Source organism: Schistocerca serialis, chromosome 9, assembly GCF_023864345.2.
Source record: "Schistocerca serialis cubense isolate TAMUIC-IGC-003099 chromosome 9, iqSchSeri2.2, whole genome shotgun sequence".
Classification (NCBI taxonomy): domain Eukaryota; kingdom Metazoa; phylum Arthropoda; class Insecta; order Orthoptera; family Acrididae; genus Schistocerca; species Schistocerca serialis.
Window position 1 is genome coordinate 363,618,869 of NC_064646.1, and position 16,102 is coordinate 363,634,970.

A 16,102-nucleotide genomic window follows, 5' to 3' on the forward strand; every position below is an offset into this window, starting at 1 on the left:
TTCGCAAACAGAACTTGCATCTAATCCAGTCGTATCAGTTTAGTAGTAGTTACTGCAACAGACACTGCTTGTCAAATCGCAAAGGTGTTTCGACGTTCGCCTCTATTCTCCGTTTTAACTGCAAATGTCAGATGGCTCTGCGTTCTGGAATCTTCGAGTAGAGCGATGGCCGTTTTAATAATGTTAGAAACCATTAATAATGTGAATATAGAAAGTATTCACATGTATCTGACATAATCTCACAGCAAAATAGTGCATACAAATCAGAGGCGAACTATACTATCTCTGATTCTCGCCAGTACATGTTTCGTGTATCGTATATCACTGTGCGTACTCACCTCTCTCTATGCTATAACTATAAAATATGACAAAGGAGACTTATTTTCAACGCAACTCCTGATACAATCAAGACATAGATCGCAAATTTGGAAAAAGAATCAGTAATATTTGTTTGTGGAGAGGCTAATTATTTAAAATTTTTCTAGTATTTTCTTTACTCGACAGGGAAGATTTGAACTCTTGAATTTAAACCAAACTAGATATAAATAAAGTTTTATATTTAACTGCGTGTTAACCAACAGTCAGTAGTAAGTGCTGTTGTCTGTTCAAGCGGCTTACTTCGTGCTGTTTACACTCTATTATTATCTTTGTTGCAGATGGAGTTATGAGACAACCTTCGTCGCTGTATGAGCATTTCTGAGTAAGTAGACTACTTACGTTTCTTTGGCAGTTCCGCCGCATAATTGTCTTGAATTATATATTTTTAACAAGAAGGCATTAATAGTTTTAGTTTCCTTCTTTTATGGCACTACATACATGAATCATGGTTCAAGTGACAGAGACAGAATACCACACAGAGGCAACACGACCACAAGAATAAAGCAGATTGAACAACACTCCAACACGTTTACGGGAGTCAGAACGAAGGAGTGTGATACACGATAGCGTGTAAGGAAATTACGAAACCTTGGGTAAAGTAACAACTTCTCATATTTACGTAAAGTGAAACTTCGTGAAGGTTCTTTCTGAGCTGGTGCGTCATACAAATGTATAAAACCATTAACAGCTAATATTTTTAATCAATGCCCGCTTGGAAAAAAAAGTTTTTAGTTTTATTACTTTTCTACGTGCAGTTACAAACTGCGCAATCATTACGCATGATTCCGAAAAGAAATTCGGGAATATCTCATCTTTCAAGTTCGCACATGTGGTATTTCGCTTTCAAAACAACCACAGAATGAATTCCGAAAATATGGCGCACAACAGTACACCACGGCACCGCAAGGAGCGCTAAATAACGTGCCATCGCTCTCTATGTGTACTCTGTCTCCTTAGTTAAAGTACCCTTGTACCAATTCTCACAACTGTGTCTTTGGAGAATGTACTCAAATTTCAGTCAAACTGATATTCTCAAGACTAACAATAGTGTGCATAACAAAGATACGAGAATATGTGGTAAGTTGACGGATCCAGTAAGAAAGCAAATATTTTACCAGAAACGAAGGAAGTATCAACGTGTTTTGCATAATTGGTATCAGCTACACTGCGAGAAGTATAAACTGGATAGCTGCCTGCATGCCAGGCGACATATTTCTAAACTAGGAGTTGTGACTTTCGAGCTTATTATTAATGTGTAATAACGCGAAGAATTTGCTTCAACGCCGGCCGAAGCGGAAATAATAACCGTAACTATAGGAATGTTTCCAATGGCAGAGAAGGCTTTACACTTATGTAATTCCAATCCCAAAGAAAGCAGGTGTTGACAGATGTGAAAATTACCGAACTATCAGTTTAATAAGTCACAGCTGCAAAATACTAACACGAGTTCTTTACAGACGAACGGAAAAACTGGTAGAAGCCGACATCGGGGAAGATCAGTTTGGATTCCGTAGAAATATTGGAACACGTGAGAAAATACTGACCTTACGACTTATCTTAGAAGAAAGATTAAGGAAAGGCAAACCTACGTTTCTAGCATTTGTAGACTTAGAGAAAGCTTTTGATAATGTTGACTGGAATACTCTCTTCCAAATTCTAAAGGTGGCAGGGGTAAAATACAGGGAGCGAAAGGCTATTTACAATTTGTACAGAAACCAGATGGCAGTTATAAGAGTCGAGGGACATGAAAGGGAAGCAGTGGTTGGGAAGGGAGTGAGACAGGGTTGTAGCCTTTCCCCGATGTTATTCAATCTGTATATTGAGCAAGCAATAAAGGAAACAAAAGAAAAATTCGGAGTAGGTATTAAAATCCATGGAGAAGAAATAAAAACTTTGAGGTTCGCCGATGACATTGTAATTCTGTCAGAGACAGCAAAGGACTTGGAAGAGCAGTTGAACGGAATGGACATTGTCTTGAAAGGAGGATATAAGATGAACATCAACAAAAGCAAAACGAGGATAATGGAATGTAGTCGAATTAAGTCAGGTGATGCTGAGGGAATTAGATTAGGAAATGAGACACTTAAAGTAGTAAAGGAGTTTTGCTATTTGGGGAGCAAAATAACTGATGATGGTCGAAGTAGAGAAGAAGTAAAATGTAGACTGGCAATGGCAAGGAAAGCATTTCTGAAGAAGAGAAATTTGTTAACATCGAGTATAGATTTAAGTGTCAGGAAGTCGTTTCTGAAAGTATTTGTATGGAGTGTAGCCATGTATGGAAGTGAAACATGGACGATAAATAGTTTGGACGAGAAGAGAATAGAAGCTTTCGAAATGTGGTGCTACAGAACAGTTATTGAATAGAATTGGTGAGAAGAGGAGTTTGTGGCACAACTTGACGAGAAGAAGAGACCGGTTGGTAGGACATGTTCTGAGGCATCAAGGGATCACAAATTTCGTATTGGAGGGCAGCGTGGAGGGTAAAAATCATAGAGGGAGACCAAGAGATGAATACACTAAGCAGATTCAGAAGGATGTAGGTTGCAGTACGTACTGGGAGATGAAGAAACTTGCACAGGATAGGGTAGCATTGAGAGCTGCAGCAAACCAGTCTCAGGACTGAAGACCACAACAACAACAACAACAATCTACTAAACTGAAATCGCTGAAAGAATCTGCTGCACGAAACATGAGGTGCTGCGAAGATTAACCACACTATGCACCAGCACGAGTACTTTCGTATCGTCGGGAGTCAAAGCGGCTGTTCGCGTTCCAAGAGCAACCGCATCGTTCAGGCAATCGCCATCAACCAACTCCACCATTGATACGCTCATTGAAAAAGGCCGGAGCCATTATGGATATGGTATTCTTCTGTGTTTATTTCAATTTTTCCTTGCGTATTTATTGTCTCTGTGCTATTACACATGCTTCGTTGGCGAGTTAAGCTGTAAATTAAGATAAGACAACAGCGTCACCCGATTTTCTCTGTCACCGATACGAGAGTGAGACAAGAATTACATAATTTTTTATTGAAAATGAGACCACCGCGACTTCTAGTACTCAGCCACACACAATTGATATCATCAAAGTGTACAGGCCTGAAGATGATTTTGACGCAACGTCGAAACTAGTAGCAAAGTAAATATGAAATCTTAAATACAGCTGGAGGAGTTTCATTTTCAATAAAAGGAATTATACCAGCTGATGTCCCACCATCAGCCAATTTAATTATGGATGTACGAAGAGAATTACATAATGTTATTTCCTCTGTACAGCAACTATTTGTGGCTAAGTTAATTATGAGGCGACACATTTTGAACCAAAATAGCGGCGATCCTTAGACAAGCTCCTTAGTTTGAAAAAAGACGCCAGCAACGCATGGCTACTACAATACTGGAAGACAGTCTGTGGTTGGAAACACTCAGGTAATAGCCAACAAACTGATCTCAGGAGTTCCAACAGAACTCACTGGTAAGACAGACGTAGCTTTTGTAGGAACGACCGCTCAGAATAGCTGTAGAAAATGGTGCCGAGTTTTTAAACAGGAAACAACAGGGTCGCTCAACCTTCATTTTGACGGTGTCCTGGGGCAGTCAACACTTGGCGTCCAGGTCCATCAATGAGGACCTCGTGGACAATGGACAGCCTCCGTTGGCCGAACACGGTGAGATTCTAGGACTTACAGCACGAGTGGGCAACCGGCAACCCGCAGATCGGATCCTTTCCGCGATTGGCTTCAATCCGGACCGGAATGAAATTCGTTGGACAAGAAGCGAGTCGCTCACATTTTAGTATTCCGGGACGTATTAGAAAACCGCAGCTGTTGAAATTGGAGTTAATTTATAACGAATTAACTGCAAACAGTTGCATTTATAGGCGTTTCTTTTTCCATTGTGACATTTCAAGATACCTGGCATTGCATCTTCATATGCTTAACGAGTCGAATTTGAGCTCTTCGCATTGTTACGATTATAGTACTGCCCTTCCCATTCACGTAAGACCCCATGATTTTCTTAGATTAAGCAGTCTTCAAAGTAAAGACACAGGTGAACTGCAGATATTGGCTGCGAGTGGGCATTGATGTAAATCAATGGGGAAAATTGAAAACTTGCATAGAAGTGGGATTCGATGCCGGTTCTCCTGCTTACTAGGCAGATATTCTGACCACTAAGCATCCGGGCACGGTGGTCCTCACAACTGCACGGGCTACCATGTCCCGCCTACCGTCAGACGCGAAGCCTCAGCTTGTCCACACAGTACTGATGTTGTGCCTCGTGCCCATTATCCTCATTACTCGCTGCATTTCGCCGATTCCCGCAAGAGTTCGAGCCTGATATGCATTCACAACAACAGACACCACATATGTATAATCAAGGCGAAGACGGCCAATGATCTCTTCAGTGCAGATGCACAACAGACACGAACTCTTCGAGTTTGTTCTGTTAAGAATGAAGTGTTGAGATCTATCTGTAAGGAAGTCTTGAATCCAGTCACATATCTGCTCCGATACTACATAGGCTCGTTTTTTTTTCGCTAAACGACTGTGTGGGACGATGTCAAATGCCGTCCTATAGTCAAGGAACACGGCATCAACCTGAGAGCCGATGACTACGGTGCTGTGGATCTCATGGAGGAACAGTGCGAGCTGAGTTTCACACGACCTCTGCGGAGTCAATGATGATTTTTAAAGAGGAAATTTTCATTCTCCAAAAACGTCATAATTCCTGAGCGTAGAATATGTTCCATAATTCTACAACAGACTGACGCCAACGATATACGTCTGCATCTATCTTAGGTCCCTTCCAAAAAACTTGGTTGAGCCGTGCTTTTTTTCCATTCATCCTTCGCTGCTTTAGCGATCTACAATAAATTACTGCTGGAAAGGCAGCAAATTCTTTCGCATAATGTTTGTAGAATCTTATAGATCTTTCATCAGTATCTGAAGTCCTTCCACTACTAAGCAATTGTAGTTGTTTTCCTGTTTCACATCGGCTATCTCAGTATCGGTTATCTCAGCTGACGTTCGTATGGCGATTGAAAGGGGGGACCGTGTAACGATTTTCCACGGTGAAACACCTTTGGAAGCCCGGATTCAGTATTTCGGTCTTCTCTCTGTTATCTTCTGTTTCGGTGCCAGTATGGTCACTGAGTGAATGAATAGATGACTTTGACCCACTTACTGATTTTGCATGCGACCAAAACCTCTGAGGGTTTTTACTCATTGCTTGCCTTACGCTCATTTTCGCTACGTTCTGCTTTTGTTTGTCACCTAGATTTTCATTTCTTTTGAATTTGAGATGATGTTCTCTTTGCTTACGTAGCAGTTTACTATCACGGCTATTGAACCATGGTACGTCTTCCCATTTCTGAACACCTTACTCGGAACATATTTGTCTAGGGCACACACTTTGGCCGGCCGGTGTGGCCGTGCGGTTACAGGCGCTTTAGTCTGGAACCGCGTGGCCGCTACGGTCGCAGGTTCGAATCCTGCCTCGGGCATGGATGTGTGTGATGTCCTTAGGTTAGTTAGGTTTAATTAGTTCTAAGTTCTAGGGGACTGATGACCACAGATGTTAAGTCCCATAGTGCTCAGAGCCATTTGAACCATTTGATCTAGGGCACATTGGACGATGCCTTAGAATTTTTCCGTTTCTTCTCCCCATCTTCGTCCTCATCACCGAATATTTGATGCTGACTGCTAAGATACTCTGAAATTTGTATTCTGTCACTCTTTTTCAGCAAAAATATCTGCCTACCTTTCTTAACATTCTTTGTACGAGGTGTTTTCATAGATGCTATCACAGCCTTATGATCATTCATACCATCCTCTACGTTGACTGATTCGATAAGTTCATGTCTCTTTGTTGCCAGGAGATCTAAGACGTCACCCTCACGAGTTGGTTCTCTAACTATTTGCCCAAAGGAATTTTGAGAAAAGAAATCCAGAACAATTTCTCAGAGATTCCTGTCTCTGGCACCAGTTTTGATAGCATGACATTCCCATCTGGCAAGTGGAAGTTATGCCGTTTTCAACGGTATGTTCATGAAAGTTACTAACAATATTCTGCAAGTTCGTCTGAAGCGCTATACCGTAAGAACTCCAGACCCACGTCGTCTATAAAAGCATCCGATTGCCATTTTTGAGCGATCTTTGATACTTAGCTTTACTCAGATTAATTCACGTTCGCCGCGCGGGGTAGCCGCGCGGTCTTGGGCGTCGTGCCACGGTCCGGGCAGCTCTCTCCGTTGGAGGTTCGAGTCCTCCCTCTGGCATGGGTGTGTGTGTTGTCCTTAGCGTAAGTTTGTTTAATTTAAATTAAGTAGTGCGTAAGCTTAGGGACCGATGACCTCAGCAGTTTGGTCCCATAAGACCTTACCACAAATTTCCAAAAAAATTCACATTCGGAATTCCTGACAACCTCGTTAGATTTTACTGAATTCTTTACCGCAATAAACACGCCACCGCCAATGACGACTAACCTATCCTTACGATATATATTCCAATATGGAAATAGTATTTCGTTGTCATTAACGTCCGGTTTCAACCAACTTTCTGACCCTAATACCATCTGTGCATTATAATCTCCAGTAAGCGATACTAATTCTAGGGTGCTCCAGCAGTTTGCTAAAATCACATTAACCTGGTCGAGGATCAAAAGTTGCACCCAGCAACGTAACTTCTTCAACCATTTGTGGCGCAACTGGCCGTCGGACTCTCCCAGGAGCAATTCCTAAATGGCCAATTAATTCGGATTTCCGAATCACGTTCTTCAACCAAGATGCGGAAAGAACACTTCTCCGTATTCTTTTAATGTCTCGATACTTGCGAAGAGCAGCAGCACTGTTGCTGTTGGTGTGATAACATAGCTCTACGTGGAAAGCCCTACTCGCCTGACCAGACCCATGCTGACTGTCTGCAACTGTAATGCACATCATGCTTGTATTTCAGCCCTACGTCGCCGCAGGACCACCGGCGCCTAACGGCAAGTCATGATACCAACAACGCAAATCCTGCAGTGCACATTCTGAACATCATTCCTATAATGTTGGGTACCCGTACTGTAAACAGTTTTTCGTTCGGGCTGGCCCAAGTTGCGAAAGTTTAATTACAACCACCCAGTACCAGTTGTAACATCTGCGCCACTTTCTACTAGCAATTTAACTGCACTGTATCACTGCGTCCATCACAAACACACAAAAAGTTTTAAGTGATTCTTAGTAGGAGAACATATTGTTGTCAACGCCAGTTAAAGGAACTACACAATGAAGAAGACTACATATTCCAGATCGCTATCTGACGTACCGGCCACTGCTTGTGTAGAAAAATAGCTGTGGTGGGACCTGTATGCAGTGCTGACGGACACACGCTGTTGTGTTCTCGTTAACGTGAAATAACAAATGTTACGAAATGTTTGTTGACACACTTCTGTTCGCTCCTCCTTAATGCTTTTCCATGGCTGAACTGATTCAAGAAGACATTTTTAAATAATCACCCACCCAAAATACGACGCCTCCTTTAATACGTCCGCCCCTCCTCCCCACCCAAGATTGTGGGACCTGCGCGGCGGTTATATATGCTTCTGGTCGTTGAATCCATCATGATTAAGAATATAAGTTATCTTTTGGGTCATTTAAATGAAGTAAACCATGACTTTGGGGGTTATAAGCCTGTTCTGGAACACAGAGTTTGCGTCTTGTAATTCTAGATTGATTCCTCCGCCTTTCCTACTCTTCAAAGTCTCGATTTTTAATGAGACTGGCAACTTAAATTCACGACAGTTCGAAATCATTGCCTCATCTTCTAGCCTGTCAAGATGCTCATTGTATACCGACATAAATTGTTACCTGTTGGCTAACTGCGGTTTTTTTTCATGTCTTGTTTGATATCCTGAACAAGTTGATGAAATGGCTGCATTATACTAACGACTGGAAAGACTGAAGTATGGTACTGCTCTCTGATATGATTAGAAGCTTCTTAGGCAAGACTGTTCTTGCATACATGACTGCGTGTGTGATGGAATAATCTTCTAAGGAGAAGATAGGCGTTTGTTTTGAGGAACGATAATTGTTCGTCGAGTCTGCTGTTTTGGCAAAAAATAGCACAGTGTACCTTATTTCCGCATGTTGGTTTTTCTCCGTCAGTATAAATTCCGTAGAAATCTTGATATTTTTCGTGAATGATATTTCGTAATTGTAGTTCCGTATGGCCTGCAGTTCTGTTTATGCTATATGAAAACACTGTTAAGCTGGAGATTATCGTAATAAATAGGTATTGGTATATCCTATTTCTGTGCGTAGGTCGCAAGTCGATTACCATGTATTATGGACATGTAGCGCTACGAAACATGTATGCATAGCTACATTTTGGCCCAGAAGGATATTATGCCTGTGACGTATATCCCTATCCAGCTTTTTGACATTCTCTAGAATTGGATTCCATTGGTGGTTTGTTATTTTAAGGAATAATTCATGTACTAAAATTAGTCTTCTAGTTACGAGTGGCATTTCTGTAGCTTCCGGTGGCAAAGCATTTGTACATACGTTCATAGAACTGAGGAATATACAGAGACATTTGAACTGACCATGTCTGGTTTTTCCAATGATTGACAAAGGTATTTACTACTTCTGCGTGCATTCCCCTGTTCTCAACACGCCCGAACAGTCTGAATTCTCGGCGGCGCTCATTGCGCACCTTCACACCAGCTCGGTCACTGCCCTTGCAGGTAAAGCGTCTAAATGAGCGCGACTGAACGCTAAAAAGCGTTCTAATTTCCTGTCTAGCTTCAGAACGAACCGAGTAACAGTGCGAAATTCTAAAACTGAAGGAGTTTTAAATTGTGGCGGATACCTGTGGCCTTTGCAACACATTGGATTATAAACATCAGTGTCTTGACCAAGACATGTTACTTCATTAAAATTGACTACCAGTTTCACCTGGAAAACACACTTAAACAAATAAAATATAAAAATTCCCCTTGGGAGGATATGACAACGAAATAAATGCTGAAACTAAGTGGAAGTAACCTGCTTGAAGCTGTGAAGATAGTGATGAACAAATGCATTAACTCTGGAAGAATACGAGAAGAATGAAGAAATGCTGAAGTGATACTACTTTTTCAAAAGGACGATGGGGGAAACTCGAAGAATTATCTTCCAATTAGCTTGTTATCACTAGTTTGCAAATTACTGAATAGAATTGCAACAGATAGGACTGGATTTATATCAACCTTTTGAGCATGTGGGATTTCGGAAAGATTTTTCTACTATGGATGACTTCCAGACTATTCTCCTTTTTTAATTTTCAATGCGATAGAGTCTGATGAATTTTTTGAAAGATTTCGTGATACCTTCAGCTGCCATTCTCTTTACTTTATGTTCGATTGTACATTTTTATGAGCATAACATGGAGTCATAGGAGTAACGACATACATGGTATAATTTACTACTAAAACATCACCCATGAAATATTTGAAAATGGCCTAAGGCCGAAATTGTAACTGGTACATGAGAATGACAGCTGAAAGCATCATGAAATCTTCCAAAAAATTCACCTTCTTCGAGAAAACGACTGAGTATAACATAAGGATTCATCTGGCCTTCATACATTATCGACTCCGTGGAGATATGCTTAAACATAAAGGCCCTTGAAAATGCCAGGCTAAATTCATGTCACATGAAGCTCGTGGAATACATCTATGAACAGGCAACAATGACAGAATAGATGTAGAGATTACCACCAGGAAGATCCCAATTGCCAAAGGCGATCGCCGAGGTGAAACTATCTCTCCGAAAATGTTCACCCTTGCATTGGAAGATGCATTCATATTACTAGACGGGAGTAACAGAGGAATAGAAATCAATGGATCATATCTGAATCATCTGAACTATGCCGATGAGGTGGTCATAAGTGAAGAATCTAAAGAGTATGATTTGCGTCTGCAGAGACTGGCTTGGAAATGAACATCAGTAAAACAAAAATACTAAGCCCAACAGGAGACCAACCGCTTACAGTCGGAAATAAATCTGTATGAACTGTTTGATGTATACGTCTACCCTAGCCACAAAACTGAAGTAGGTAAACATAATCAAAATGCAGAAATTTCTGGCAGAATGGGTCTGAACCAGGCAGCATTCCAGAATCTAAACATTTATCCTGAGCAACAAGCATGTCCAAATAAACTGAAGCCTAAGGCTGAAGGCTAATATGTGCAGCGGGCCATGGAGCGACGGATGCTAGAACTCAGCCTCACGGAAACGTTTCGATCAGAGGACATTAGAAGGAGAACAAAGGTAAGAAATGTCCTAGAAAGAGTTGCAAGTCCGAAACGACAATCAGTCGGACACGCAACTCGACTAGCTCACAGCAGGTAGACCCCTAGAACAACTGTCCATTGGAGACCATGGGACAACAAGGTGACGTGAAGCTGACGTAAAGCTGTTGGATCTAACACGATAGTACCAGGTGGCTCAAAATTGAAGACAATGGAAACAAATGGAAGAGGCCTATATGTAGCAGACGACTGATATAGGCTGAAGAAAAAGAAGGAAGAGATTTTAAGCTTTGCAACCATTACGAGATCTGTTGATTACAGCAGCGATATGCTGACAGTGCGCCTATGTTTTGCTGCTGGAACCATCAGATCTCATGATGAATGCAAAGCCGAAATCGGTAACCAGCTTTAATAGATTAGGGTGTGATCAAGACTTTTACTTTGTTTTACACAGACTAGGCGTTTTGCCTTAGGGAAACACAGTGAGGATATTGTAATTCGTTTTTGTCATACAAAGTGTTCCCGTACATCTTGATCACCTCAAATAAAATTTTGTTCAGAATAATATATATATATATATATATATATATATATATATTATTCTGAACAAAATTTATAATATATATTATATATATATATATATATATATATTATATATATATATATATATTATTCTGAACAAAATTTTATTTGAGGTGATCAAGATGTACGGAAACACTTTGTATGACAAAAACGAATTACAATATAGAAAACGATGTTTACCTACCAGGGGAAAATTAAACAGCATGATGTCCTGTTTTGTAACTTTGTTCGTTACGTGTATATGAACAGTAGCATTCTTTCAAACAGCACACTATATTTTTCATTCGGTAGTACAAAATATACATTGACTTGTTCCAGCACAAAATGCAGGTACCCGGAGTAATGAACGCATCTTCTTGCAAGATTTAATAGTAAACGAATGTAAACACAATGTACGGTGGCCAATGAGAACACGGCGCAAGATACTGTGTCCTAGATACCCATTGTGTTGGTAGCACACACGTGTATTCTCCTTCTTAGTGACACTTCACCCAGGAGACGGGGAAGAATTCATGTTAAAAACGTGGCATATGCGGTGTCCTCTAGGTTATCATTAGATCTCATGATGAATGCAAAGGTCAGGAGTCTGTGCAGGCCAGTCCATTACAGGGGTCAATAACTCCAGTACCGAGCATCCCACAACAGACATTAACTAACCACTGACGCTGATGTTCTACTTGTCTCAGCCATCGCGGGTTTTCACTGGAAGTATGTTCTTCGTTTTACCTGCCTTTTGCTTTAGAAGAAACAAGCGCCGGTGAAAAGAACATGAGTGAAAAGTTCTTGTCGATAAGGATATATTGTTATGTCCACTGACAGAACTGTAAACGATTCTAGAAAAGGCTGGAACGGGAAACGTACTAGAATGCGATGTAAACTACGCCTCCTGTTCAAGTTGTCGTGTGTTGACCTGAGGATTCATTGCAACAGAAGCTAGAACTGTAACTTCGGTGCTTCGTCTGCGCGAGCTTTTCCATCGGGAAGGTGAATTTTTTCCATGATATGGCTCCCTCAAGAATTCCTCTGCCTGAATTGCGCTACAGCCACATTCAACCACAGTGAAAGAAAAGTAATTACGTTACACAGCCAAGAAATTCGTTTACTGTACAAATGATATCGTTTAAAAGTGCTACAGTGCTGTGCGACTCTGGTGTGGGCAACTTTCGCATGATTTGTCATCCCCAAGTAACAAAACTGGATGAAACTTGGAACATACATTGAAAGAACTGCTACAGTGTAGTACAGAAAGTGACTCAAAGAAATACGCAATAGAGAACGAAAAGTCACTTTTATCCAGAGATTATAATTACACTGAAAGCGCCGCGATTTACACTATGTTATCTAAAGAATACGAACAACTGGCTGAAAATTCGTGGCGCCCGCCATCGGTAATCCTGGAATTCAGTAATATGTTGGCCCACCCTTAGCCTTGATGACAGCTTCCACTCTCGGAGGCTACGTTCAATCAGGTGTTGAAAGGTTTCTTGGGGAATGTAGCCCATTCTTCACGGAGTGCTGCACTGTGGAGAGGTATAGATGTCGGTCGGCGAGGCCTGGCACGAAGTCGGCGTTGCAAAACAAGCCAGAGGTTCAGGTCAGGACTCTGTGCAGGCCAGTCCATTACAGGGATGTTGTCATGTAGCCACTCCACCACAGGCCGCGCATTATGAACAGGTGCTCGATCGTGTTGAAAGATGCAATCGCCACCCCCGAAAGCTCTTCAACAGTGGGAGGCAAGAAGGTGCTTTGAACATCAATGTAGTCCTGTGCTGTGATAGTGCCACGATAAACAACAAGGGGTACAAGTCCCCCTCCATGAAAAACACGACCACACCATAACACCACCGCCTCCGAATTTTGTCGTTGGCGCTACACACGTTGGAAGGTGGCGTTCACGGGGCATTCGCCATACCCACACCCTGCCAGCGGATCGCCACTTTTTGTACCGTGATTCGTCACTCCACACAACGTTTGTCCACAGTTCAATCGTCCAATGTTTACGCTCTTTACACCAAGCGAGGCGTCGTTTGGCATTTAGCTGCGTGATGTGTATGGTTTACGAGCAGCCGCTCGACCCTGAAATCCAAGTATTATCACCTCCCGTCTAACTGTCATAGTACTTGCAGTGGATCCTGATGCAGTTTGGAATTCCTGTGTGATGGACTGGATAGATGTCTGCCTATCACACATTACGACCCTCTTCAACTGTCGGTGGTCTCTGTCAGTCAACAGACGAGATCGGCCTGTACGCTTTTGTGCTGTGTAAGTGTCCCTTCACGTTTCCACTTTATTATTACAGCGGAAACATGGACCTAGGGCTGTTTAGTAGTTCTGAAATCTTACGTACAGACGTATCACACAAGTAACATCCTATCACCTGACCACGTTCGAAGTCCGTGAGTTCCGCGGAGCCGGCCGCAGTGGTCGAGCGGTTCTAGGCGCTTCAGTCTGGAACCGCGCGACCGCTACGGTGGCAGATTCAAATTCTGACTCGGGCGTGGATGTGTGTGGTGTCCTTAGGTTAGTTAGGTTTAAGTAATTCTGAGTTCTAGGGGACTGATGACCTCAGATGTTAAGTCTCATAGTGCTCAGAGTCATTTGAACCATTTTAGTTCCGCGGAGTGCCCCATACTGCTGTCTGACGATGTCTAATGACTACTGAGGTCGCTGATATGGAGTACCTGGAAGTAGGTGGCAGCACAATGCACGTAATATGATAAACGTATGTCTCTGGGGGTGTCCGCATACTTTTGATTACATAGTGTATGAAGGTCACTGGATATTGCAAAAGGCAAGGGATGTTTCTTAATGGGATGTGTGATCACCACGGACGGCAATGCATGGTGTGTAAAGTGCTCCCACGATGGTTGTATGTGGACAAAAAGTTATCTCCTGTGGTAAAGATAAATGGCACATCGTGTGTACTTCAATCTGAGACCATACAAACCGTGTTGTAACCCAGTTATGATTTCTTAGCAAGACGTCATCAGGTGATACCTTAATCGGGTTAAATGACGCACGGCTACAGACATGATCCACGAATGAATGACAAACTGGCAACTGGGGATCGCTTCAGACCACGGTGAATTAATTATAATTAACCTACCCATTATAACTGCCCGTTGAAACCACCCTCCCTCCCAGGTGGCCAGCGTTCGGCCAAGCCCTGTTTGCGCAAGGTGCTGCATCAAGTCTGTCTTACACGAGCAACTTTCTGGTTAAAATCGACTACTCCATGAGAGTGCGCGCCACATGCCTGCGTGTAAATCAGCCGCGAACGACGCCGCGCGTAATCCGGTGACGTGAACCGTCTATTGTCTGTGTCGAGCGTGGAGTTCTAAAATCTTGAGTACGCTGTATATTACGCATGCGCAGAGACGGGAGACTGTCGCGTCGTCTGCTAACATCATAAGTTAACCTATTCTTGCGGTGGATAACACTCTAGTCCTGTTACAGTAGCAGAACGTATAACGTCCTCTACTACTGTACTGTACTTCAATATTTATACTGACTTCCGGAAGGCATTCGATACAGCTTTGCGCCGCTGCCTAATGAGCAAAATACGAGCTTGTAGAATATCAGACCAACTGTGTGAATGGATTGAAGAATTCTGTAGTAATGAGGACACCGCATGTTGTTCTGTACGTCTTCAGACGTACATATAACATCGGGCGTGTCCCAGCGGGTGTTACAAACGATTGATTTTCACAATATATGTAAATGATCTATTGGATAACTTCCGAAGACCCAAGAGACTTTTTTTTAGGATCATGCTGTTGTATACAGAGAAGTCACATTGCAAGAAAATTTTAGCGAAATAAATTTATAACTGTCAGTAGCATGATTATTATAATTTTCGCTCTTTTGTTTCACGAATGATTTCCTAAATATTATAACTTTTTCATTTGCTGATGAAATTGTAGATTCTTTGCATTGGGTACGGTTGCAATTGTTGATTTTATCTTGATCCTCTCATTCAGTTTAATTAGGGTATTATGCTAAGCTGTTAGTCACTCGTTAATAATATTGTTTCGGTTCAAATTAGAACAGATATAGAACTTCTCATCGATAATATCCCATGTTGATGCCAAGAAATTTCTCTTTGCTATAAAAAATGACTTCTGTAAATTCTTGATTCGCAGAGTATGTAATGTGTTGAGAAATATTTTGTCTTCGTCAAACGATGTAGGTGTTCACTAGCGCCCCCTGTTGACAGTATCTGCAAGTACACACTCTGTCCTGAGCGGCACGACAATTCAGTTCCTACCTTGATGATGTCGGTTCATGATGTTATATTTTACAACTATGCCTCTTAACTTCAGTGAACTCATTTGGTTCAAATGGTTCAAATGGCTCTGAGCACTATGGGACTCAACTGCTGTGGTCATTAATCCCCTAGAACTTAGAACTACTTAAACCTAACTAACCTAAGGACATCACACACACCCATGCCCGGGGCAGGATTCGAACCTGCGACCGTAGCAGCACCGCGGCTCCGGCTGGAGCGCCTAGAACCGCACGGCCACCGCGGCCGGCGAACTCATTTGGAGCTATGTGTATTTTGTAGTTACATCTTCTCATTACTGACAAACCAATGTGCTTATGGTATATTATGAGTGGAATGTGTTTTCGTTATGTGATCGATATGTAAATACTTTAAATTTCCGAAGGTGCGTAATCCATATATTATATATTACCCAACTTATAGGAAATTTTTCTTTTAATGTTATTTATCCTTTCTTATGGTTGTAGATCGGATGATGGCAAGAAGCTCCTTTCGAAACCTGTCATCGAGAAATAAATAAAATACATTATTTCTGAATTCATCTGTTACTCTTTCGTAGAACAATTCCGTATTTAGGATTGAATAA

The 16,102-nt window shown here is 41.8% G+C and overlaps 1 protein-coding gene across 1 annotated transcript in view; it reads left to right on the forward strand.

The window, feature by feature from the left end:
* LOC126418644 (extracellular serine/threonine protein kinase four-jointed) overlaps positions 1-16,102 on the forward strand; it is a 1,345,623-nt gene that overhangs the window by 1,000,656 nt on the left and 328,865 nt on the right. Inside the window, exon 5 of the mRNA XM_050085506.1 lies at positions 657-700. Within this exon, the coding sequence (XP_049941463.1) occupies positions 687-700 (14 nt within the window). The 5' untranslated portion in view covers positions 657-686. The remainder of the gene's footprint in view (positions 1-656; positions 701-16,102) is intronic.